Genomic DNA, 27,489 nt, shown 5'->3' with positions numbered 1-27,489 from the left:
AAACAATAGTCCTGTTTTAAGTTACTAAATCATTTAAAAATTCCCAGAGTAATATACCAAACTTCTTTTGTGAAAGTTAATTAGTCCATCAATCATTATTCTAATGCAATATGCTTGCGCAAAGATCAAAAATACTGAGTGAGAGATGAATTAATTCAGGAATTTATTGATAGTAAGTGTCTTGAAAAGAAAAAATATTCAAGAACAGCAAAGAACGAAGTATTTACAAGAACCAACAAACTTGGTACAAATAATATGAAGACTAGGTGCTTTGGATATCGCCGCTTGAACTTCTCCATACAAGCCAAAAACTATTCTGAATTTAACATGTGTTTAGGGGATCTACAGTACTTTGTTAATGCCCCCAAGACGTTGTACATCCCTTTATTGTTGACTTTAACAAGGTCACCATATGCCCCAATCTGTCAATGTTTGAGCCGCCCTTTTCGGGTTTTCAACTCAAACTCCCTTTGGTCTCAAAGTGCCCTTTTCGGGTTTTCACCTTGGCCTCTCCCTTTTTTTTAAGGAAATCAAAGCAGCCTTTGCTGGTTTTCACCTTGATTCCTCTCTTCTTTCAAGTGAAATATTTCTTAACCGAGTCTGAATTTACAGGATTCGGAAGATTTTTGCCATCCATTTCACTCAAAATTAAAGCGCCTCTAGAAAAAGCCTTTTTCACAACATAAGGTCCTTCCCAGTTTGGCATCCATTTCCCTCTGAAATCCTTTTGTAAAGGGAGGATCTTTTTCAGAACCAAATCCCCTTCATGAAATTCTCTGGGACGAACCTTCTTATTGTAAGCTTACATCATTCGCTTCTGATACATTTGGCCATGGCGAATGGCCTTTAATCTTTTCTCTTCAATCAGATTCAGCTGATCATACCGAGATTGGATCCATTCGGCTTGATCCAATTTTAACTCAGCCAATACCCGAAGAGAAGGAATTTCAACCTCTATGGGTAACACTGCCTCCATTCCATAAACCAAAGAAAAATGTGTTGCCCCAGTAGAAGTCCTGACAGATGTTCGGTAAGCCAGAAGAGCGAAAGGTAACTTCTCATGCCAATCTTTGTAAGTTTCAGCCATTTTCGCCACGATTTTCTTGATATTTTTATTCGCTGCTTCTACTGCACCATTCATTTTTGGGCGATACGGTGATGAATTATGGTGTCTAATATTGAACTGATCGCAGACTTCCGCTATTGTGCTGTTATTTAGATTCAATGCATTGTCAGATATGATCCTTTCAGGCATTCCATATCGACATATAATCTCCTTCTTCAAAAACTTGCTGACTGCTGACTTTGTGACATTGGCATATGAGGCTGCCTCTACCCACTTAGTAAAGTAGTCAATAACCACAAAAATGAAACGATGTCCATTAGAAGCCTTCGGTGATATTGTTCCAATGACGTCCATACCCCACATGGAGAAAGGCCATGGAGAAGTCATAACATGAAGAGGAGAAGGCGGGGCATGCAATTTATCTTCATAAATTTGGCATTTATGGCATTTCTTGGCATGATTGATGCAATCTCTTTCCATAATGGACCAGTAATACCCGAATCTCATAATCTGTCTAGCCATGGTGAATCCATTAGCGTGTGTTCCACAAATGCCCTCATAGACTTCTTCTAAAATTTCCTTAGCCTCTACAACGTCCACGCATCTCAACAGTACTCGATCCTTTCCCCTTTTGTATAGGATCTCCCCATCCAAGACATAGTCAATAGCTATCCTCCTCAATGTCCTCTTATCATTCTCCGTTGCCTGATCTGGATATTCGCGATTCTTCACATATTGCAATATATCTTGGTACCAGGGAGGATTATCATTCTCCGCCTCCTCAATACTGTAACAGTGGGCTGGGATCTCATAAATACTAATTTGAATAGGCTTCATGTCCTCTAACTGATTCACTTTAATCATGGAAGCTAAAGTAGCAAGAGCATCAGCCATCTGATTTTCTTCTCGTGGAAGATAACAAAGGTAATGTTGTCAAACTCATCGATCAATCCCAAAATCAATCTTCGGTAACGGATCAATTTAGGATCTCTCGTCTCCCATTCCCCTCTTAGCTGGTATATTACCAATGCTGAGTCTCCGTACACCTCTAATGTCTTAATTTTCCGCTCTATGGCTGCCTGTAGACCCATGATGCAAGCTTCATACTCAGCTATGTTATTAGTGCAATCAAAGTCTAATTTACTGGTGAAAGGATGATAATCTCCATTCGGAGACACCAGGACTGCCCCAATCCCATTGCCTAATGCATTCGATGCTCCGTCAAAGTTTAATCTCCAAGAATGATGATCCTCTTCAGCATTTGCCACATACATCAAATCCTCATTCGGGAAATCAAAGTCTAGAGGCTCATAATCTTCCAGAGCCCTGCTAGCCAAGAAATCTGCTATCGCACTTCCCTTGATGGTCTTCTGACTTACATATACGATATCAAACTCAGAGAGCAAGATTTGCCATCTAGCCATTCTTCCATTCAATGCTGTTGACTCCATCATATACTTTAAAGGATCTAATTTTGAAATTAGCCAAGTCGTATGATAGAGTAAATATTGCCTCAACCTCTTGGTCGTCCAAATCAAGGCGCAACACAATTTTTCGATAGGCGAATATCTCATCTCACAATCAGTGAATTTCTTGCTAAGATAGTAAATCGCCTTTTCTTTCTTTCCAGTCGCATCATGTTGACCTAGCACGCATCCCATGGAGTTGTTGAACACTGTTAAATACAAAATCAAGGGTCTATCCGGGCTGGGTGGTGACAGAACTGGGGTATTAGATAGGTATTGCTTTATCTTTTCAAAGGCTTTTTGACATTCTTCATTTCAAACATCAGGATTATGTTTCTTCAAAAGGCGAAATATGGGATCACATTTTTCGGTCAACTGTGAAATGAACCGAGCAATGTAATTCAGTCTTCCCAAGAAACCTCGAACTTCTTTCTGGGTACGTGGTGGAGATAAATCTCGTATTGCTTTGACTTTGTCTGGGTCGATATCAATTCCCTTTTCGCTGACTACGAAGCCTAATAGCTTTCCTGATCTGGCTCCAAAAGCGTACTTTGTCAGATTAAGCTTGAGTTGGAACTTCCTTAATCTTAAGAATAATCTTCTCAAGACTTGCACATGTTCCTCCTCTGTTCTGGATTTGGCAATCATATCATCAACATACACCTTGATTTCTTTGTGCATCATGTCATGGAACAAGGTTACCATGGCCCTCTGATATGTTACTCCCGCATTCTTCAATCCAAATGGCATCACCTTATAGCAAAACGTTCCCCATAAAGTAATGAACGTAGTCTTTCTCATATCTTCTGGATGCATTTTTATCTGATTATATCCCGAGAACCCATCCATAAAAGAAAACAACGAAAATCCGCCCAGATTATCCACCAAACAGATCAACATGTGGCAATGAGAAGTTGTCCTTTGGGCTTGCTTTGTTCAAATCCCTGTAATCGACGCACATTCATACTTTTCCATCTTTCTTAGGGACTGTGACGATATTAGCTACCCACTCAGAATATTTGACTTCCTGCAAAAAACCAGCCTCAAACTGTTTCTTAACCTCCTCTTTTATTTTGAGCACAATATCAAGCCTCATTCTTCTGAGCTTCTGTTGAACTGGTTTGCAATCCTCTTTTATAGGTAAACGATGCACTACAATGTCAGCACTCAATCCCGGCATATCCTGGTATGACCATGCGAAGACATCTTTGAATTCATGAAGTAATCCAATGAGGTCTCGTCTTGTTTTTACGAGGATTTCAGTTCCAATTTTCACCTCTTTCCCTTCTTCCAGGCTCACAACTTCTACTGTCTCTTTGTGAGGTAGGATTTGTTTTTCCTCTTGTTCCACCATCCTCAACAAATCCAAAGATGGACCACCCTCTTCATCACCTTCAAAGTCGCGCGATCCCTCTAAACACACGTTTCATTCAAAAGGGCACTCTGAGCTCGTAGCAGTGTCATTCACATCATTGATACATAGAGACCTATTATGGTTACAAAAGAATGTATGAATTTATGTATAATTTATTTATGTAATGAAAGAATATATTTTAGGTGTATGAAAGAATATTTACTCGAAATAATTGCAAAGATGTATTTTATTAAAATAATGATTTCTAAACATAAGCCTATTTCACAAAAGAATTCTTGTTATTTCTAGGCTAAAACAACAAGTTTGTTCTGAATATTACTCTGAGACTGTTCTAAAGACTTTAGGTATTTCTTCCGCAGTCCAATTGTCTAGAACACTCCCAGGCTCATAAGGACGAATGTCTAGCCAATTTCTCTCTTCATTCCCAAGCTCATGAATGGCGTTAATGTACATATTTCCCAATGTCTCCTCGATGCTTTCCTCAACCGATTTCTTTCTCTTCTGATGAATGATCCCTCCGGATACGAAGGTTTTGGATATGTGGGGAATTATCATTGGCTCCCACTTAGCTTCCTCCCCCTTCAAACGCGCCCTTCTTTTTTCCTGCCTTTTTTCTATCTCCTTCCTTATTTGTCTTCTATCCGGCTTGTATCCTAAGCCAAAATGATCTTACTTTTCTTTCAGCATTGGAGCCTCAGTCTTCCCTTGCAGATATCTCCCCAGCCCTCTTCCGGGTAAAGCTCCTTTTCCTACCAACAATTGTAAACCCATCTCTGTGGTTTTGGATAATTTTGGAGCCATAATTTTGCTCCCTTCAGGAACAAATGCCGCATTTACAAACTCTAAAGATCGAAATAAACATTCAACTGACTCGTCATTGGTCTCCACGTACGGTATCTCATTGGATACAGTTACTATTATATCCTCTTCGGCTTTTATTGTCACTAGCTGACCATCTGACACTAACTTCAACATTTGATGTAATGATGACGGAACTGCCCCTGCCGAATGTATCCATGGTCTTCCTAATAAGCAGTTATAGGAAGGTTTGATGTCCATCACAATAAAATCTACCTCATAAACTGTTGGACCAATCAGTAAGGGTACCTCAATTCTTCCCATGACCTTCCTTTCTGTACCGTCAAATGCCCTCACTACATTTTGACACGTTTTCATGTGCGAACTGTCTATAGGTAGCCTGTTAAATGTGAATAACAGCAATACGTTCAAAGCTGATCCATTGTCAATCAGTACTCCTGGCAAGATACGCCCTTTGCATCGTGCAGTGATATGCAAAGCTTTGGTAGATCCCATGCCCCCGACGGTATTTCATCATCATTGAAAAATATGAAATTATCAGTACTGATATTATTGACCAACCGATCTAGCTTACTGACAGAAATATCCTTGGACACATAGGTCTCATTTAGCATCTTCATCAACGTATTTCGATGCACTTCGGAATTCAAGAGTAAGGATAGTACAGATATGCGGGTCGATTGTTTATGCAACTGCTTAACGACATTATACTCGCTATGTTTTAAAAATTTGAGGAATTCCACAGCTTTTTCCTCCTTCACTGGCTTAACTACTTTCCCTTTTTGCTCCCCTATTATAGCCTCTTTCATAGACTCTGGATTGGTACTCACACATTGGCTCTTTGCCGCCTCACTTCCTGGGACAGTCGTATCGCACTCGTAGTTCCATGGGACCTTCTTACTGTCTCGGTAAGGAAAGGCTGCAAGTTTCTTTGTTATGATTTTTGGTATTGCTGGTGCTCTCACCTCATCCTTCTTGGGTCGCGAGATAATGACCACAGGCTGCACTATTCTTGGAACCTTCGAAGCCTCTGATGTGCAAATGCTCCCCTCCTCCTTAACTTCTTCATAAAATTTCATCTCCTTGTTATCCATCAAGTCTTGAACCAAGGCTCTAAATTCTACACATTCCTGGATTTTATGTCCCTCCTCGTGATGGAACTCACAGTAATTTTCCACCCCTTCGATACTTCTCTCTGAACTCGGGGTGATCAATCCCCTTTTCACCATATTTTCCCAGATCCACCTCAAATGAATTTTTACTTCTGATATGTCTTCCTTGATTTTTCTACCCATGCTCCTACCTATCATGTTCACTCCGTTGTGATCAGGTAATGGATTTTCTGTATTGGGTGAATCATCCAATTTTACCACGCCCATGCTTATAAGCCTTTCTACCAGTTTCTTGAATGTCGTACAATGTTCTATAGAATGCCCCACAATTCCTGCGTGATAACCGCACTGTGCGTTTGCATCGTACCACTTGGGATATGGAGGTTGCAGGGGTTTTAAATGGTGAGGGGCAACCACGTGTGCATTGAATAGATTCTGATACAGCTCCCTATACGACATTGGGATTGGCATAAATTGAAGCTTCTCTGTATTTTGTCTTGTGTCAGATTTCTGCTTTGATGATCCCTACTGGTTAACAGTAGTCTTCCCCGATTGACATACTGTAACTGTCTTCGAATACGAACTTGTGTTGTTGACCTCGTTCTCTTTCTTCTTCGAAACTGGCCTTCTGCTACTTTCCCCAGCATCTATTTTCCCACTTCTGATGGCATTTTCTATCATTTCCCTGTTCATAATTATATCAGAAAAGCTTTTAGAAGCATTCCCTAACAGATGCGTAATAAATGGGGCCTTCAATGTATTAACGAAAAGCATCGTCATTTCTCTTTCTAAAAGAGATGGCTGAACTTGGACAGCAACTTCCCTCCATCTCTGTGCGTACTGCCTAAAACTTTCACCAGGCTTCTTTTCTATGTTCTGCAGAGTAATTCTATCAGGTACCATATCAGTCACATGGTTGTACTATTTTAAGAATGCCTGTGCTAAATCTCTCCATGAATTTATATGGGTACGACTTAGTTGATTGTACCATTTGGATGCAGCCCCTGCGAAGCTATCCTAGAAGCAATGTATCAGCAACTGGTCATTATTAACATATCCAGTCATCCTTCTGCAGAACATAGTAATATGGGCTTCGGGGCTACTAGTCCCGTTGTATTTCTCGAATTCTGGCATTTTAAACTTGTGAGGAAGTACCAGACCTGGAACCAAGCTCAATTCTCTAGCATCAATTCCATGGTAGCTCTCAGTACCTTCTATCGCTCTAAGTTTTTCTTCTAGCCATTTATACTTTTCCTCGAGCTGTTTCGGCAATTCATCATTCATTTTCTCGATTGTTTCATCGAAGTCTGGGATAACATGATTAGCAAGACTGTCTCTAGCTTGGAAATTTATCGGTGTTTCAGTACCGCCCTGAGGTTTGATAGTAACGGAGGATTTGAGCGGATATATCCCCGCTTGTTGAGAAGTAAGTCCCGAGGAATAAACAGGTCCCTCGTTGTCTCCTTCTTCATTGTTGAGCACCAACCCCTTTCCTTTGTCAACTCCTACAGCCAATAACTGAGTCAACTTAGCCATCATACTCCCTTGAGATTCCATTATTTTTTCCATCATCTTTTGTTGAATCTTTTCTAATTGCTCATTCATTTGCTCTTGCATTTCTTTCTGAAACTGTTCTAGCCTTTGGTTCATGTCTCTAGTTTTGGATTGAGTTTCGTAGCAGTGTTTGATAGCTTGATTGGTTTCCAGATTAAATGATGAGTAATTTAGATTAATTAGAACCCCTTAATGTATTTATTAATGCATATGAAACAATGCAATGCATGAAATGAATGCAGAAAAGGCGTCAACTTGAATTCAATTCCATATAAAAAAACTTTACTAGAAATTAAATTTTTTTACATAAAATGAATTACAAATACGACCTTGCCCTAGTACCCAGAACTCTAATCTTTCAAAGTAACAAATCCAATTCTTTCCCCCTATCTGACTCTAATTCATACTTCACACTCAGCGTGTCAGCTTGTACTGCTAAAGTCTGTATATAGTCAGCTGCTTCTCGAATCTGGACTACAGCTTCCTCAATAAGATGATCTCTGCTTATAACTTGATTCTGAAAATGGTGAAGCTGTTCATTACTATGACTCTCGTTTGCTTTTAAGTGCTTGATCTAGATCTCATAACTTTGTAGCTCCGTCTCTAACTCTTCAATTCTTTTCTCCATTTCTTCGATCTTGCTCAAGCTAGCTTTTAACTCTATCGTAGAATTTCGGCTTCGATACTGACGAAGAGATCTTTCCAATACAATCACCCTATCCTTTAACTCCCCATTTTCCTTCTGGCTTTCTGACAAACTCTTCTCTAAGGCCTCATTTCGCCTATGCATCTCTTGAAATCTCTGTTCCCACTTATCGGCCTTGTCCTTTTCTCCTTGGATTTCTACTACCATCGCTCGATGTCTTTCCCATTTCCAGTAGCTTCTTATTGACAAGCGCAGCTTTTTATAATCCGTCTTTAGACTGCCCAGTTCTTCATCAGCTTTGTTCTTTTCTTTCTTCAACCTCTCATTCTCAAGCTTCTGAACGTCTATGTCCAATCTCAAGTTCGTCTTTTCCGCCTCCATTTGCTCTATTCTTTTCTTCAAATCCGCATTCTTCCTCTCAAAATCTTGTCTTACCATTTCCAACTCAGAAGGAATGACTCACAAATGCTCTTCTATTGACTGGCTTTCTTCCTGATTTAACTTAGGTGTATTATCATTTATCCTTCTAGCCCACCATTGATGATACCCAGGAGTTGTCATTGGACCGACAGTTAACCTCTTCATTCGGCGAGTTTGTTTCCACGCACTAACCATCTCTTGAATCTTCTTTCTGTAACCATCATCCTTGTACGAAAATTCACAATCAGCTAACCCTTGGGTCGCAGGTATAAATTGCCTTGATATATATTGCCTTAGCACCAATAATGGGGCGTATCCAGTAACTCCCCAAACCCCTAGCAAAGGAACCCAATCAAAACTACCACACCTATACATGATCTCATCTGGAAGTAACCAAGGAGCTCTCCACTCAATGTCCTCCTCTCAAAGATTTTGAAGAATTGCTATCCACTTCTCCTTCGAAATGTCGTCTCTCCTGGGCGTAGCGACTATCTCCTTTAGTGGCGAATATTTTCAGAGAAAACCCGATACGACACTTTATCTACCTTCCAAAAGTGACTGTGAAACCACACAGGTAGAAGTTGTGCACATCCAATAAATCTACCTTCACCCGTCTTCCGGCATGCACTCAATGACCTGAAAGTCTCTGCCAAGATTGCTGGAATCGGTGTAACTTTCTTATCGAGCCGGTCGAATAAATCAGTGACTGTTTCATCTACATATCCCAATGTTTTAGGGAAGACAACCAAGCCATATATACTTAAAGCAAAAACATCTAACATTTTCCTGACATCTGGGTGTGTGAGGATTGCATCTTTCAAGCCCCTCCAAGGAATGCACTTACTGTCTCCCTTTTGCTTAATTCGTGCGACAACCCACTGCTCGCTGATTCCTGTTACACTCATCAGCTTTTTGGAAAAGGTTGGCACATTTACCGCTCTCGAATAGACCCTGTCCACTTGAAACTTTGAACAACGGAGTAAAGTCATATACTCATCTATCGTAGGCACTAAATCGACCTTCCCGAATGTAAAGCAACTGTAGGCAGGATTCCAGAATTGGGCGAGGGCTTGAAACAAACGCTTGTCTACCTTCACATCAAGCAAATAAGGCAAATCCCTATAATTATCATAAAAGAGCTGTCTAACCTCATCACTCCACTGACCCTAGATTTCCTTCAATTCTTACAAATTGTTTTGGGTTGCATTGATATGCGTAAAGTCCCAAACTCCGATACATGCCCATCAGCCAAACTATCACCCTTTTCTTGCTGCGTTGTCTCAAACCAAGTTCGAACAGCCGCATTGTCCTCCACTTTATCAAGAAACCCGCTTTCCATGTTAAGCCTTCTATCTAGCAACTGAATTTGAATTGACGCCTTTTATGATGAAATGAAATGTCATGTCATGCAAATAAAACACCAAAAGTCAGTATAACATAAAAACACAAGATATAATCAAGAAATAATAAAGATCCCTAATTGGATATCTACTAGGGTTTAGTATGATTCTACCTAAGGTGGATTCCTAAGGTTCATTATATGAAGTTTGGCTTCTAGAGTAAAGGTATCCGAACCAGCAGATTCCTCAATCCTCACCCATTATAGACTCATATGGACCGAGTTCAGTTCAGGGGAATACATTTCCCTATGGCTGTACGGAGATGAAAAATCTCACGAAGACATAGGTACGGATGTATCCCGAAAGCGATCCACTACCCTACACGGAGGTAAAACCTCACGAAGGCATAGTTTCTCACTCCCACTTAAAAGGGTAACATTGTTCAACTCATGAAATGTATAATGCAAACAATGTTTAAAGAAAATAATGAATGCCAAAGGATGTCATTAGTTTTTTTTAAAAATATTTTCTCGACCATAAGACAAAAATTAATCAACTTTGTGGCTCGACTTTCTTATTTTAAAAAATATCCCCAGTGGAGTCGCCAAGCTGTCGAAACCATCTTTTGAAAAACAAAAAATGTTTTAGGTTGTCGACTCTAAAAAAATGAAAATTTGGGAGTCACCACCAATCTTTTATTAAGGTGTGATTGGGTCACCTAAGACAACTTTGGTCTACGAATTCTAAAAAAAGGGTTCGGGAGTCAGTTACGTATGAGGAAAGATTAGCACCCTCATTACGCCCAAAAATTGGTACCTAGTTAATTAATTAAAGTCTTAAGGTCGAAAAATTTAAAAACATAATCTTTTAAAAAGACTTAAAACGTTGCATATTAAAACCCTTTTCAATTTAGAGAAGCAAAAATGCCACACCCAATACGTTAGGGCACAACATTCTAATTTTCTCAAAAATGAATTAGGTCAGAACACTTATGCAATAAAACTTTAAAAGAACATTCATTCATCCAAGATTTAAGAAATCACACCCAATACGTTAGGGCACGATCCCTTTAGAATCCCAAACTCGGAATATTTCCTTTACTTTAAAAGAACATCCACTTATCCAAGATTTAAGAAACCACACCCAATACGTTAGGGCACAATTCCTTTAGAATCTCAAACTCGGAATATTTCCTTCATGATTTTTTAAAAATCTTCATTTCAAGAACTCAATACGTTAGGACACAACATGTTGAATTCCCAATAATGAGTTTATTTTGATTTAAAGAATATCCGTTTTGAAAGAGCTTGATTTTTTTTAAAAAATCGAGTAAAAAATGTAATGTTATACTACATTAAATACATATAGTGCAATAATAAATACTATGATAGCATAGAAATAATGCAAATATATGAACAAATAAATAAAGTAATAACCTGCAATATATCAAATAAATGGACAAGATAATAAAAAATATGTAAACATAAATTAATAGACAAATAATAAAATATACATACATCCATGACAATATACAAGTTTAAAATAATTAAGATAATATCAAAATTAATAAAACATGTGTCTAAAATATACAAAAATATTAGTTTTCTAAGGTGTAAATATATGCAAAAGAAACATATATATATATATAATAACAATAATTTCATAAAAAAAATTTAGAAATATTGATTTTAAGAAAACTAAGAGAAAGGACTAAATTGGGTCGGAAATAAAAAAAATAGGGGCGAATCCGCAAATAAATAAAGTCGGGAGGACCAAATTGAACGCGCGAATTACATAGAGGGGCTGGAAGGGAAATTTCCCCTTCTCCTCTAAAACGGTGTCGTTCAAGATGGGTCAAATTGAAATTAAAATAAATGATGTATAATTTTTAAAAATAAAACTTAATTGCAATAGTGTTAAAAGGCGGAGGGGCTAAAATCGAAATTAGCCCCTCCCTATAAAACACGCGGACCTTAAAACTGGGTCGGGTCGAATTCGGGTTGAACGCCTCAAAACGACGCCGTTTTGCACGTCTGGAGGCCCTCCAAAACGACACCGTTTTGGTACTGTATATAAGCCTCCCTTCCTCCAAAAATAATCATTTCAGAATATTTTCAAAAAAAAAACAAAAAAAAACCCTTTTAAAACTCTCTCAACCCCCTGTCCTTCGGCCATTGGCTGGTCATCGGACGGTTATCGGCCACCGCGTCGGCCGCCGATCACCGGCGCCGGCACCGCCATCTACGGTGGCCGGACGAAAGGAAAATCCCCTTTTTGGCTATTCTGACCTTTCTAGGCATGGATCGAGGCTCAAAATCCCCAAAATCTGACAAAATATGCGGGGAAATCACGAAAACCTTTCGGTTTCCGGCCACCGATCCTCGGCGTGGCTCCCTCGATGCTTTGGCGCCGCTTCAAAGTTAAAGATAGGTGATTTCTTTCCTTTTTTGATTTTATTTTACAAATAAAGAATAAAATAAAACACAGAAAATCCAAAGAAAACGAATTAAAAGATAAATATAAACCTTTGGACTGATTTGCTCTGTATTGTGAAAGTGAAATCCCTGATTTTTATTCGATTTTTTCAATCCCTTTTACAATGTATTTAATCTCCTTTTATAGTTGAATGAAAATAAATCAAAGAAAGAATAAATCTGGTCATATCTTTGATTCTCAAATCTATGATTTTTCCATATATTGTTTGATTTCTTTCCTTATTTTGCAGGTGAAGATCGGGGAGATTCGGCCTTGGCTTGGTCTTGCGGCGCTGTTGAAAATTAGAAACCCTAGGGTTTCATTATCTGTCTTGGGCCTCTGTATTCGGACCTTTGTTTGTTTTGGTTTGGGCCACTGAATTTGGTTTTGGGCTTTGTGGCCCGTTTGTAATTTTGTTATATTTGGGCCTTTTTACCCGGGCCAAAATCGGGTATTACGATTAAGTTGGTTAAAGAAAAATGGTGGTGGGAAGGAAAATATTGCTAACCAAAGGAAGCACCATTATTCAGAGAAAAACAAAAGTGAAAATGAGATAAATTAAAAGAAAAGGCAATGGCACCACCTTTCAAGAAATCAGTAAATCTCCTGGTTCCATAATATAAAAATAAAATATTGTGAATCACAAAAAGATGTATGTCCAAAATCAAAATAAAAAACCAATGACGGATAATTTAAAAGTTTTTGATGTAACTAATTAAATTAGCTTTTTCACTTTTTATCGATATATTGCACCCACAAATGACCCTTACAAGTCAAAATGGAAGGTCAATCTTGCAATCAAATTCAAAAATTTAAAAATATATAAGTTGGAGGACTAATTCAAAACTTGTTTAATCCAAACTAATTAGATTAGCTTATTCAAATTTTAATTTAGTTGTTTATAAGACAAGAAAACCTTTCCCCCCCTTTTTTTTTTCCCTTTATCTTTATAATTGATAGGGTAACCAAAAGAAAAAAGAAAAGAAAAGGGAATTTGGATTTAGGTTTCGGAAAGAAAAAGTTTTAGTTTTATGTCTTTAAGCTCCCTTTTTCACGTCATTTAATTTAATATTCTTTATGGGACATATAACAAAATTATTTTTGTTCAAATATCTCCTCTGCTAATTCTAACCATTCCACAGCATTGATATCTCCTTCCTTCTTTCAGCTCCAGGGTATGATATTATAATAGTACAAACAAATCGATAAAATTTTTAATAAGAATTATCAATTTATTTTTTGATTTAATCAATACAGATTAATTCATTAATTATTTAAATAAATAAAAAATGCTAATTTTACGACAAATGAATTTCACCATATAATATAACAAAATAAAAAAGGTAACGCGCGCCAGATAGGGGTCGAACCTATGACCTTCTGCTTAGGAAACAGACGCTCTATCCACTGAGCTACAGGCGCTTTATTGAAAGACGAGGTTATTAAAACCATTTTACCTTGAAAATACAAAGAGTAAGATCTATTGTTTTGGTAACTCGAATAAGATATTTTGAACTTTTAAGAAAACAAAAAAGTGTTTTTAACTTTATAACAAAAGTTGTCAGTTTATGTTCATTTTGATATGATGGCGTCATGGACTAATTCTTCTTCTATTCTTTTAAAATTCTACAAAATGACAAAATTGGTGATGGTTATATAGCATATCTATTCTTTTTAAATACCATACACAAATTATATAAAATATAACATGTTTATTGATATACATAAATGGGTAAAGTTGATATCTATATATATTTTTAAGAAATAATTAAAATTTTGAAAATAAAATAAAACACGCATACTACTAAATGCGCTTTCTTAATTTACCCAAACATAAATCACTAAATTACTCCCCTTTTATTTATTTCCTTTTTTATCTTTTATATTTTTTGCCTTTCTCCTTTTCAAGATAATCATTACAACTTTTGGCTAACCAAGTGTTCCACTACACCAAACCTTAGAACCCAAAAGTAAATAAATAAATGAAATTAGAAGCAAAAAGTAAATTACCAATTTACCACAATCAACTCGAAGAGGAAAAATCTTCACTTTTTAACACTCTGTGTTCAATTTTTTCTTTTAAGAGAAAAAAAAAAAACACTTTTTGAATTGAATTCAATCCAATCCTAACAAGCCACAGTTTTTAAGCTTCCTTTTCTCTCTCCAACTCTTGTCTCCTCAACGATCAGAATACCATATACCCCCATTCGTTTTTCCTCCCTGCCTTCTTCATTTTCTCTTCTACATTTTCCCTTCGATCATTTTCTTTTCTTTTTCCAGCAATCCAAACAAAGAAAGCCCATTCCCCCCCCCACCCTCTCTACTATATCAGTTTTAGTATCCAAATAATCATCTTTTCATCTTTTTTTACTCAATTGGGTCTTTATTTTGTCCAACCATCTTTCATTATTTTGCCATTTATTAGCCTTTTTCCCCCCTCTACTTTATTGCTTTGTTTTTAGTATAAATTCTAAGCTCTAAGCATGGCTTGTTTACAAATCTCTATGGGTTTTAGCTTGTTTTCAAGTTATACATAAATAAAGAATGCAAAAAAAAAATTGTTCTTTTTTAAGATTCTCTTGATTCTAAAAAAAATTGTCTTTTTTTGATTCTTCAGTTTTTGCTGTTGAAAAGGAAGAAAAAAGAATTGATTCTTGATTCCCATGAAAATGATTCTCATTTCGATGCTCTCTTAAGCACTAAAAAAATCTTGCTTTTTAGTTTTTTCATTTTTATTTCATGTTAAAAGTTGCTGTCTTTTTTTATGTTGAGGTTTTTTGTCTATGGAAACTTTCTTTGCAACTTCTTTCATGTCGAATTCAGATTGGTTTGATCAAGAAGATATAAGCAGAAACCCATATTGGACTAAAGAAGAAAACAAAAGATTTGAGAGTGCTTTAGCAATATATGGTGAAGATGTTCCTGATAGATGGATGAAAGTAGCAGCAATGATTCCAGGAAAAACCGTTTCAGATGTGATTAAACAGTACAGAGAACTGGAAGAAGATGTTTTCGATATTGAATCTGGAAGAATCCCAATTCCGGGTTATCTTACTTCATCTTTCACATTTGAAATGGTTGATAATCATGATTTTGAACCTTACAGGAAAAGGTCTAATGGGGCTAAAGGGCCTGATCATGAGAGGAAGAAAGGGGTTCCATGGACTGAGGAAGAACACAGGTAAAATTTTCCCTCTGTTTCTTCTTGTTTCATGATAATTTTCTCTTTGTGTGTTTGTTCAGTGCGGATATCTTTCACCAGTACACTGCATTGGCAATCTTGACATAAATTCATATATATATGTTTGTATGTATGTATAGGCGGTTTTTGATGGGACTAATGAAGTATGGTAAAGGGGACTGGAGAAATATATCGAGGAATCTTGTGGTTTCGAAGACTCCAACACAGGTTGCTAGCCATGCTCAAAAATACTTTCAGAGGCAGCTTTCAGGAGGGAAAGATAAGAAGAGACCAAGCATTCATGATATTACTACACTCAGTATCACCACCCCCAACACTGGTTTTTCAGACAATCAATCCGATCATGTTCTTGCATTGCACCAAAAACTGTCCTCCACCCTTCAAAAAGTAGACCAAAACAATGATGCTTCAGCTATGGCTTTGAATTCAAGTCAAGAGGGCTGGTTTACATCATCCCAGCAGTATCTCACTGCTTCTAATGGCCTCAGATTTCAGGGCCAAAATCTTTATGGCAATGGATTTCATGGAGCTCAGCCTCCCCAAAGCTCTGTGTTTTAAAGTCTTTTAACTTAGGATATTAAATGTATGCATATGGAAGACAGTTGTTTTCTATTGTATTCCATGTTTCAATTTCAATTCTAATAATGATAAGAAGGGGTTTTTCAAACACGAATATCGATTGAGGAATCCTTCGAATACATAGAATAAACTTGGAAAATACTCATATCCGATATTCACTATCACAAGCTTAGAACATGGGTGCCATGTCAGAGGGTGATGTGGCCAAATTGGGTGACTCAATAGGCACTGTCCCTTGGGAAAGTCCTCAGAATCTGATTGCTCAGTTTGTCTTTAGAGGATCCATTGCGGCCATTGTTTCAGCTTAATGGATACAATATGGGCAAGTTGACCAAAACTTGATTGCCATCATTATTTAGTCGAAGCTGAGTACGCATTCCACTTAGGCTTCAACCAGTCATAGAATATGGTTTACATTTTTATTTCTATTCAGTTCTGCTTTCTGCCATCCTAGATTTTCAATGGTGCCAACACTGACTCATTAACATAAATATGTCTTTCAATTTGTTGTTCATTTGAGGCCCAAATTAAAGAATATAATTGCCATGTTGAAAAAGAAGAGAAAATCTAGCTTTAAAAATTAGGCAGAATAGAACCACACTCACACTATAGATTTCTCTCTTTTCCCCTTCCACGTGAATCCTTCTGAGATTCTTCCTGCAGTATTCTAGAAATGAAGATTATGATTGTGTATGTAACGAAGAAATTCGGACAAATGGAGGAGTGACGCCTGTCTAATCTATCTCCGTAGGCCAGAAAATAGGCATTCCAAAAATGAAAAAAGAAAAGAAAAAGGAAGGTTACTGTATTTGTTTTGTTTTACGATTTGCCAATGTGGGATCTACCCCCCACTATTGTTGCTGCTGCAACTATGATGAAATTGGCCACTAGTGCCCTTACCTATCTCACTTTTTCTTGTATTATCTATCATTTTCTGAGCCACAAAATTCCAAGGGTTTTAAAAGCTACAAAGCACACATGATTGAAATATAAAATACCCATGCTCGACATATTTTCGGGCATAATAAAAATGGGATAAATTTTAAAAAGAAAAACTAAAAAATATCCATCATGAAAACATACTCAACTTTGTATTATATAAAAATGATAGAGGAGCAGCCTGTGCTTTGCAAGTTGGAGATGAAAGCAGTGTGTTCCCACTTTATTCTAAAAATGATCAAAAACCCTTTAGAGAAGGTTACACCATTTACTTTCTTTGGCCATCTTTCTTTCCTTTAATTTGCACAAAGAAAGTATGTAAATCTACTTTAGAGATAACATGATCCACCTTCATTAACCCCTTTAAAGAAATCCCCCCATCACTACAGCACGAGATATACATATGTATATGCACATGTATATTACAAAATGACCTACTTAATTTAATATGCTCATAGGTTCTGGAGTACTTTTTGTCGTCAGATTTTACGTAAGATGCTAAAGTTGTGTTGATATTATCAACAGCATTTATATATTATACAGTGATGGCTAGGTGTAGTTATATTATTCAAATTCATGTATCATATGTCTCATTCTAAAGGGTTCATGGAGGATTCTATCTTATTTCCATATCTAAATGATATTGCATATGAATTTTCAACTCAAATATTTCTTAAAAATTAAATATGAAATAAGATAGGTAGGACCTGCTAGCTTAGTTTCTTTTATTTATTTATTTATATTATTTGTGGGAATAAATTCAAGGCTGTAATTAGACTTGAAAAATAACTTGAGATATTGAAAACCAATTTGAATTGTTTTTGGTTGACAACTATTAGTCCAATCGAGATCTGTTTCATTTGTAATTAATTTTATTTTTTATGATATAAAATAATTATTTTATATTTAAATAGTGAAAATAACTTAAAGTTATTAATATAAGAAGTTTTTTAAATATTATATAATAATTATTTAATTTTTATTTACTAGATTTTAAAAATTATGAAAAAGATTTTGAAACTTTACAAAGTATCAAAAAGTCATAAAACAAAGTCATATTGCCAAAATAAAATCCAAAAAACTAAAATTCAAAAATTAGTATACTAAAATCGGAAATCAAACTAAATTATCATGAATGGTTTAAAAAATCGAAAAATTCAATCTAATTGAACCAAACTCAATACTAAATATAATGCGCATGAGAAAACAAGTTAGTTTACCACTAGTTCAACTTGTTGTCTAAACATGTGTTAAGGCACAAGTTTGAACAGACAACAAAACAGAAACGAAAACAAAGAAAGTAAGGATAGATTTGCATATTGTCTTTTGCTAACACATTTCGAAAACAATCCTACTTTGTGCAGCCCTGCTCAATGAATTGTTTCATTCCACAATTGATCAAACTACCTATTAACTAAAGTCCAATCTACTTTTACACAAAGAAATAATTGCATCCCCGATAGTTAATCCCAACCTATTACAACTAATCAACCAAAACATCACTTACAAAGGTTCAACCTCTCAAAAGGAATGCCTACAAATTGAGTGTGAAATTACAAGTAAAAATAACAGAAAAATAATCAGGCAATTCAGCACAACACTCCCTTCAAAAGATGCATATTCTCTATGCACAATCTATTAAAACAAAACCAATTCAACCATTTATTAGGATGGAACAACTGTCACAGGCTTAGAACTTTAGTTTGGCAAACCGCGTGACCTTAGGCGATTTCTTGGGTTCAAATCCTGCCTAAGTCAGCCTACTCTCGGAAAAATGAGAATTCTAGCAGAAATTCTCTAAGGCAAAGAAGCAAAGTGAAAGCAAACTCGAATGACAAAACAAGATACGAACAAACAAGAAGCCATAGTAAAATAAAGCACACCAAGTGTTTGAGTAAATTATCTTAAAGTATCTTTATTACTTTGAAGGTTTACAACTGAGCAAATACAAGTGAAGGGGAATGCATCTATTTATAGTTGAGCTCCTCAAAAACCAACGGTACAGATTGAGTTTCATCGATGGTCGAGATTTGTGCCTATCTACAATATAAGAGTCCTAAGAGATTTAAACTCTATACATATTTATCCCTTAGGATTTACATTAAATACCCTACAAACTTTAGTTTTATTGGAGTGTTTCATTGGGCCACCAAGGCTTCAAGTAGATGGGTTTTTCCATGGGTTCCACGAATCGAGCCAGTTCATGTGGGTCAAATGAGTTGCATTTAATAAGTTGACCCCTATAGGACGTTCTGTGTGCAATGGTCACGACATTTAATCTGTGACCCATGACATTCTCCACCATCCATTTTTGTGATTCCTTTGTTGCGTCTTTGGAATGAAACTGCTTTGACTCGTCTCAAAACGGTTTCAATGCCTCGACTAATTCCTAACTACTCTCTATCGGGTAGTTCCATCTCTCAGAATATTTGCCTCGACTTATGTCTCTATCGTCACCTAACTCGTACTGTACTTCTCTCTTGTACATGTAACACCCTTAACCTGTCTCCGTTATCAGTTTAAGGTTACAGAGTGTTATAAAGCAAAATAGAATATTAGTCTTCATTTCAAAGCAATTAAACCAAATAAAATACAAACAAATCAATTCATAGCATACTTAAACTGATGAGTCTTAAATCGGGATTACGGGGCCATAAAAACAGTTTGAGGACGATCCAGAATCAAATCGAATCAAAACAAGAAGTTTCAAAAAAATTTGAAAATTTAAAAAATAAGGGTCACACGCCCGTGTGGCATAGCCAAGATCGTCTGAACATTCAAAGTCAAGACACACAGCCATGTCCCAGCCCATGTGTCCGCCCGTGTGAAATTCGAAATCGGGCCACATGACTATGTCGCGGGCCATGTGTCAGACCATGTGAAACCTGCACCTAAAACCAAATTGACACACGACAGTGTGCTGTGACCGTGTGTGACACACGGCCGAGTGACACGTCTGTGTCCTAGGTCGTATTTACCTAAAATTTGGTTCCAAGCAAGACATTTCAATCCTAATATCTTAGGTGCCAAATCAAACTATAATTAGCTAAAAGCATGCTTTCAAATACCTTTAAATGAGTCTAAAGCATACCTATTCAAAGCAATTTATGTGCCTAACCAATGAGTTCTCATTGACACCATAATTTTTATTCACATACCATTACCATATCACCTAAAAGATTACAGGCACGCATATTTCAAGCATTATTAAGAGTACTGAATCAAAACAATGCCCAGACAAGGGCACAAACATTACCATACCACATTAGTACCAACAAAGCACAATACTTACTAAACATGACCATATATATATATATATATATATATACTCAAATACAAATCAACTAACATGTTAACTTTAATTACAATAAAGCCTATATATACATGCCACAATCCAAAATGATCCAAAATCAAAATCTACCGAAAAAGGGGTTGGATAGTGTGAGCTCTAATGTTGATCCGTTCGACCAGTTTCGCAAAATGGTAGCTACAGAAAAAAAAAAAAGGAAAAAGAAACAGAGTAAGCTTATAAAGCTTAGTAAGTTTATAGGTATTTTAACAAAACTCTTACCTTGGTTATAATTAAGTAAATAAATATAACTAAATTTAATACGATTTCCTGACAGAACATTTAAAACAATTAAGTGAGTGTTTTATATATCAATCGATAATCTTTTAATAATTTAATATGACATAATTCAGTATCATTCAATAATATCAATATGAAAACGATAATCCATTTGACCATGTCAATTCACATACACATTACATTTCTTTTAAACACATAACTCTAAAACTAATATCGCATCTACAAAATGTGCGTTTCATACTTATAACTATAAACTTTCCTTTCGTTTATATATTATTATAAACTACTTTAAAATACATAACCATCAAATATTTAATTTCATCACTTACATCTCCATATGATTCATGAATTCAATATCATCTTATCTTAACTTATAAATTAATATTAAAAGAACTTTCGTAACCATACCTCGACAATTATTACAAATGTCACTTAATATTAGTATCGAAGCATTCAATACAATAATTCATGTACCACAATAATTCCAAACCAACAATTCATACTTATATATATGACACCATCCAAAAAAGCTTAACCAATTCCATGTAACAATCCATAACATTTAATCCAAATTACTAGTACTCAGTTTATATACTCGGTCATTACTCCATTTTCAAGGCATCATAGATGTAAAACAGGGGTACATACGTGCAGTCAGGGGCACAAAAGTGCAAACAAGGGCACAAAAGTGCAAACAAGGACACCGAAGTGCAAACAGCGGCACTTCGTCATTTTCATATACATACTTAAATTCATCTCATTCGTATACAACTTTAATACAATTCCAAAAAAAAAAAACTACTAATAATCTCTTCTCAATTTCATATATACATAAGTATTTGCAACACTCATCGTTATATAAATAACCGAAGTAATTTCACATATATATACAAATCAATTAACTAGAGAACAACAATATAAATCACAAGTGAATTACATCAAATAAAAAATCACTATGAAGTTACCTAGTTTATACTCTCGGTTGACTTGCAGGGATTAATAAGAATTTTCTCTTTTCCCTGGTTAACCCTCGTACGGTTTAGTTCTTGATCTCTATAATGATTAAATTCAACATATCAAATTCAAATAAATATTTCAACTCATTTTATGCATATGACCCTTAAGTTTTACAAATTACACATTTTCCCCTGAACTTTTACATTTCTCACAATTTAGTCCCTAAACTCGAAATTTCAAATTTAACAAAAGTTTTCAATACCCAATGCTAACCAAACTTATTTCTATTTTAATACAGTACAAAATTATTCACAATTCACAAAATTCCATGTCAATTTTAATATTTTATCAAATTAATCCTTTAACTAAAAATTAACTAAAATCACTTTGCAAATTAGTCCTAAACAAAAATTAAGACTACAAATTCATCATTTAACATAAAAAATAACTAAGATTCATCAATGAAAAAATCTAAAATCTTTAATAGTTTCAAAAACGAAGATATGGATTAGCTGGACCTAATTGTAACGATCTCAAAAACATAAAAATTACAAGAAACGGATTAAGAAATCATACCTTGAAAGCATCAAAGAGAGACAAAATTCTTTGAAGGTTTGGAGGTTTGGTGGGTGAAGTACAAAAATAAAGATGATGATAACAACTTTTAATGTTTTATTTTATTAATATATTTTTTTTACTTATGAAGTTAAATTATAACATAAAAATTATAAAAATGCACTTGTCTGACCGTCCATTACTTTCATTATGGACTAATTACAACATAAAACCTCCCCTTTACCTTTTTAAACAATTTAATTAGTACAATTCATTAACAATTAAGTTTTATATCTTTTATGATTTAGTTCTTTTAATTAATTAATTATCAAATCATTAAAATTTTTGGACCAAACTTCGATACAACAAAATAACCAGTCTGTAAATATTTAATAAAAATATTTACGGGCTTGGTTTACAGAAACGAGATCCTGATACCTCATTTCCAAGAACCACTCGACTTTCATAACAAATTACTTGTCTTTATCTATTTGTTCATAAACTAAAATTTGTCAATTCAAAATTTAATATAAAACTATATAATTGACTCATATAAATTAATTAATAATTATTACAGACTTACCGAATTTATGTTTCTGAAACCATTGTTTCCGACACTACTGAAAAATGGGTTGTTACAGTACATCTTGATCGTAAGAGGCTACCACTCTTACTTTCCCCCATTGTGACTTGCCTCGACTGGGATCCTCTTGATCCACAAAAATAGGCTTAGGCATGCCTATATTGAACACTGGGTTCACCTTGAGTCTTGTCGCTAACTCTGGTTTGTAAGCCCCTTGACTTACTCGCTTCAGAACTTTGAAAGGGCCCCTGTATCTATAACATCCTTGACATTTTTCGATAAGTGAACAATGTCAATTTGAGTTGGCACGTGTTTGAAATTTTCATTGAAGACAAAAATAGAATTATTAATGTTAGTGGAGAGAATAATTAGATAATATAGGAAAATAAAAAGGCATTTGAAGTTAGAGAAATTAAATTAAGGAGTGGAATAAATTGTAATAGTATGAGAAATATTAGGGCATAGTGTAAAATGTAAAAGTAAGATATGACAAAATTAGATGGATGATAAAAAGGAGGATTTGTAGTGTAAATTGACCATGAAAGTACATGAAGATGTGATGGTAATGATGATGATTAGATTTTATTTTAAATTAAATAATAATAAAAAGAAAAAAAATGGATAGATGTTTTAAAAGAAAGATGTAGAAGAATGAAGAAAAAGAAAAGAAAAGAAGAAGAAGCTATCATCTTTTTCTCACGTTTCTCCCTCCCATATTCACTAAGTTTCACTTTCTTTCATTTTTGTCCCTTTCCACCATTTTAAAATTTTCCAAGTTTCAAAGTCTAAAATTCTTCATAGATTTTAAATGAAATTAAGAGAAAAATTACATAGTAAACTCATTCTCTTGTAAAGCTAGCTAATAGCCACTTTGGAGGAGAAAGAAAAATGAATAAAAGTTAAGGTTTTGAGTAAACGAGGTAAGAATGATGAGTCTTCTTAAGGGATTTCTTATTTATCTATGTGATTAAATATTGTGTATGAAAATGTGTATTATGTAAATATGATTAGTGCATGGATGAGTAAATATTGTGCATATGTATTATGTAATGAAGATGAAAAGAAGAGAAGAGAAGAATAAATGGAGGATAAAGGCAAATGTGTATGGCAAAGGAGTGGAGAAAGAAAAGAAAGGTTCCTACAAGCATTTTGAGTAAGTATATCAAGAATTTTATTTTATTCCAATTAAATATATAATTTTAAACTTGTTTAATTGTTTTGGTAATATTATTAGGAAATTACTAACATATAAAAAGTGATATTTGTTTAGAATTATAATAATTATATGAAAGTGAAAGTATTTCTCATATAGTGAATTGAAAAATATGTGAGTAGTAATTTGAAGAATAAAGATTTAATTGTAATGGGTACAAATTTAGATATGTGTAATAAATGTCAATATTCAATATCTAAGCAAAATGGGATATTTTAATTTGGTGAATATCAAGAGAAAATGTGAAGATCGTTGGTTCTATTTAAATAAGGACTAAATTATAAAAATAGTAAAGCTTGAATTGTTTCATTGCTGAGAAGCATTGAAATGAACTATGTAAGATATAAGTGGTGTGCCAATAGGAAAAGTGATAATGGCATTACGGTGCAAGTGACAACAGCACTACAGTGCAAAATGATATCGCACGTCATACAAAATATAGTGGCACTTCGGTGTATTTTATCATTTTATTCAATATATCCTACCATGTTCTATTTTGTCTACATTTGAGCAATTGAATAAAAAGGTAACTAACAATCGAGTAATAATGGTAAGTGGATTGTATTTGGTTAAAATAATGCTTTAGTATAGTTTTTAATGAGCCAAAAATCGTGCATAAGGATGGAAACTAATGTTTGTAAACTATAAACATGTCTATGTATGTATATAAATATGTATGTAAAATGAGAAAATTATAAATAAATATATATATACTAGTATCACTCTTGTTATACTTACTAAACTCTTATGAGCTTAATGTGATTTTTTTTAAACGCATAGGTATAGATTTCTTTGAAGTTAAGGTGTGGCTCGACCCCAACTCATTTCACCACTCCTCAATTTTTGAAGGAAGTATGAATTTTAAATTTTGGTTATTAGTCTTGGCATGTACATAGGAACTTGTAAGGTATACTTTACAATTAAAGAATGAAATTGGTTAGTAATTGGTCTTAGAATGTAAACTTATTATTTTCAATATGTAATAAGTTGTTTGAGTTAGATTTAGATGTGTTTAGTGTTGGTTATCAATAGAAAATTATATGACATTGGATATGTGGAGCCTATGTGGGTCATGGAAGTTGTTTTAAGTAAGAAAGAGTGAAAAATATGTAGGTTGTGAAAATTGCAGGGTTGACATTGCGACGAGGAATTTTGCGTAGTCACAACAAGCAAATGATGTTGCCACGATGGGATATTGATGTTGTCGAAACTGTTTTTTTGAAAACAAAAATTTAGTTGTCGACTTTAAAAATAAAAATTGGAGTCGCCACCGATCCTTGATTGGGGTGTGATCGGCTCACCTTAAAAATAATTTTGGTCTGCGAAATTTGAGAAAACAGGTTCGGGAGTCAGTTGCGCACGAGGAAGGGTTAGCACCCTCGAAACGCCCAAAATCGATACCAAATTGATTATTTAATGTCTTGGGGTCGAAAATTTGAAAAGATTTTAAAAGAAAACTTTTTATTTCATGAATGAATCAAAATAATAAGACATTCTTATTTCAAAGAAATAAAACACCACACCCAGTGAGTTAGGGCACAATGTTTTTAAATCTTCAAAATACCCGAATATTGCCTTTTGCTTTTGAAAATTCTTATTTCGAGAAGTCAAAATATCAGGACCAGTAAGTTAGGACCCAACATTTTTGAACTCCCAAGAATAAGCTTTTATTTAAAATTTGCGAATTTAATACAAAATAAATACTTGGCTTTCTAAATTCATCGAAAAAATAATCGCAATCCAGTAAGTTAGGACACGATCTTTCTCGAGAATCATGAACGCCAAATATTTTAAAAATTTATAAAATGTGATGATTTTAATGCTTCGACGAAACCAAAATATATTTTCTTTAAAAAGTATAGTAAAAATGCTAATGTACCACATGAAAGCAATACTTTAATTTAAATTATATTTATATGTATTTTGAAAATCGTGAAAATAAAATAAAAGTATAAATGTATGGATATGTGTATATATTTACAAAATAAAAGAAATGTATAAGTATATATAAATATATAAAATATAATGTATATAAAAGCTAAAGAAAGATAAAATAATAAAAAGAATATATATAAAAATGTATGTATATCTATAGGCATATATATATGAATGTAGAAATTATGAAAATAAAGTAATATATAAAAAAGAAGCATGCGTATGGAAGTAATAATACTAATACTAATAATATATAATAAATAATAGATAATACAATAATAATAATGCAATTTAATAACAAAAACCTAAAATCACAGATTAAGGGTTAAAATGAAGAAAAACGGAATTTAAGGGCCCAAATCCGAAGATAGAAAGCACTAAGAGGGACCAAATCAAAACACGCGCGACAGGAGGGGGGCCGAAAGGGAGATTTTCCCAAACCTCTCAAACGCTGCGCTTTAAAAGGATCAAAATGTAACAAAAATAAAACATGCGACCCAAATTTAAATGAAACAAAAAAAGATTTAGACACGCTTTTAAAAAGAGAGGGACCAAACGCGCAAATAGACCATTAGAAATAAAACACGCGGATCTTGAAAAAACGGGTCGGGTTGTCGGGTTTTCAGCCCATACGATGTCGTTTTGAGGCCATTGAAGTTGGCCCCAAACGGCGTCGTTTCATAGCCCATATAAAAGCCAAATTTCCCTTAAAAAATCCATTTTCCCTTTCTGTTTCAAAACAACAAGGAAAAAAAATCTCCTTTTCCTCTCAAGTAGGCCCAGAATCCGGCCTAACTCTGGCGAAGATTCCGGTGAGAGGTCCGGCGCCGTCACCATCGTTATCCATGCATGGTGGCAAAAAAATCTAAGTGACCCTTTTTAAACCGTTTAACCCGGGACTCGATCTATCCTTAAAACTCGCTAAAACCTTCAAAGATCGGAGGAAGACCGAAAAACCCTTCGCTTTCCTCTTTTCCTACCGACAAGGTAAGTCTTTTCCTTTTTCTTTTTATTCTTTCACGTATATAGGAAGTAAAATGGAGAAAAACAATAAAAGAGAGAGAAAAACCTAATCACCTTAAAAGAAACTGATCTTTTCTTTTATTTTTGTATCCTTTTACACTGAAAAAATCCCTTTTTACAGATTCCCCCCCGCCTTTTACACTAAAAATATTGGCCTTTTATAGCCGAAAATAATAAAAATAAATTCTATTTTGCTTGCTACTATCTTCCTTTTTTGTTGCTGTTTTGTTTCTGTTTGTTGTGCAGGTGTGGCGCGCAAGGAATGGCGCTCGTGGAGGAGTGGCGCAAGTGGAGGAGGCTGGCTCTGAAGCTTGCGGCGGCTGGAGAGGGAGGCTCTTTAGGGTTTCTGTGTTTTTTTTTATTTTTGGGCTACGTTTAGTTTGGGTCAATACTATTGGGCTAAGCTTGTAAATGGGTAATTGGGCCTGCTGCGTTTTTTATTTTGTATGGGCCCGGGAAGAAAAAATTGGGTATTACAGATGTCATGACAAGGCAACTCAAAGAGTGACGTCATGTCGAGTGATTTCCTTAATGTCCTAATGAGAGATTGACGTTGTGACGAGCTCTTAAAAGTTTGAGTTTTCATCCTTTTGTCCCGAATTAAGTTTTGTTTTGTCATAAAGTTTTCTAAAGCTCGTGTT

General features: G+C 34.9%; 1 protein-coding gene, 1 non-coding gene and 1 pseudogene across 2 annotated transcripts; 1 reads left to right on the top strand and 2 right to left on the bottom strand.

Annotated features, from left to right (window-relative positions):
- LOC128040493 (uncharacterized) overlaps positions 1-8,182 on the bottom strand; it is a 61,314-nt pseudogene extending 53,132 nt beyond the window's left edge.
- A 5,440-nt stretch (positions 8,183-13,622) lies between these two features.
- TRNAR-CCU (transfer RNA arginine (anticodon CCU)) lies at positions 13,623-13,695 on the bottom strand. The gene has a single exon. It is a non-coding gene; the product is annotated as a tRNA-Arg (tRNA).
- Positions 13,696-14,392: 697 nt separating this feature from the next.
- LOC105780813 (transcription factor DIVARICATA) lies at positions 14,393-16,142 on the top strand. The gene is made up of 2 exons (XM_012605324.2): positions 14,393-15,454; positions 15,595-16,142. Exons 1-2 carry the CDS (start codon positions 15,057-15,059, stop codon positions 16,031-16,033), a joined length of 837 nt encoding a protein of 278 aa, XP_012460778.1. The 5' UTR covers positions 14,393-15,056; the 3' UTR covers positions 16,034-16,142.
- Positions 16,143-27,489: the final 11,347 nt, after the last annotated feature.

Source organism: Gossypium raimondii, chromosome 4 (genome assembly GCF_025698545.1).
Source record: "Gossypium raimondii isolate GPD5lz chromosome 4, ASM2569854v1, whole genome shotgun sequence".
NCBI classification, from domain to species: Eukaryota; Viridiplantae; Streptophyta; class Magnoliopsida; order Malvales; family Malvaceae; genus Gossypium; species Gossypium raimondii.
The sequence above is the reverse complement of the archived record's forward strand: the minus strand, read 5'-3'. Positions and strand labels throughout refer to the sequence as shown.

Excerpts from the sequence above, each read along its gene's own strand:
- LOC105780813 (XM_012605324.2), top strand. The coding sequence starts at position 15,057 with ATGGAAACTTTCTTTGCAACTTCTTTCATGTCGAATTCAGATTGGTTT. Across the intron at positions 15,455-15,594 it reads TGGACTGAGGAAGAACACAG|GCGGTTTTTGATGGGACTAA; the intron begins GTAAAATTTTCC and ends ATGTATGTATAG.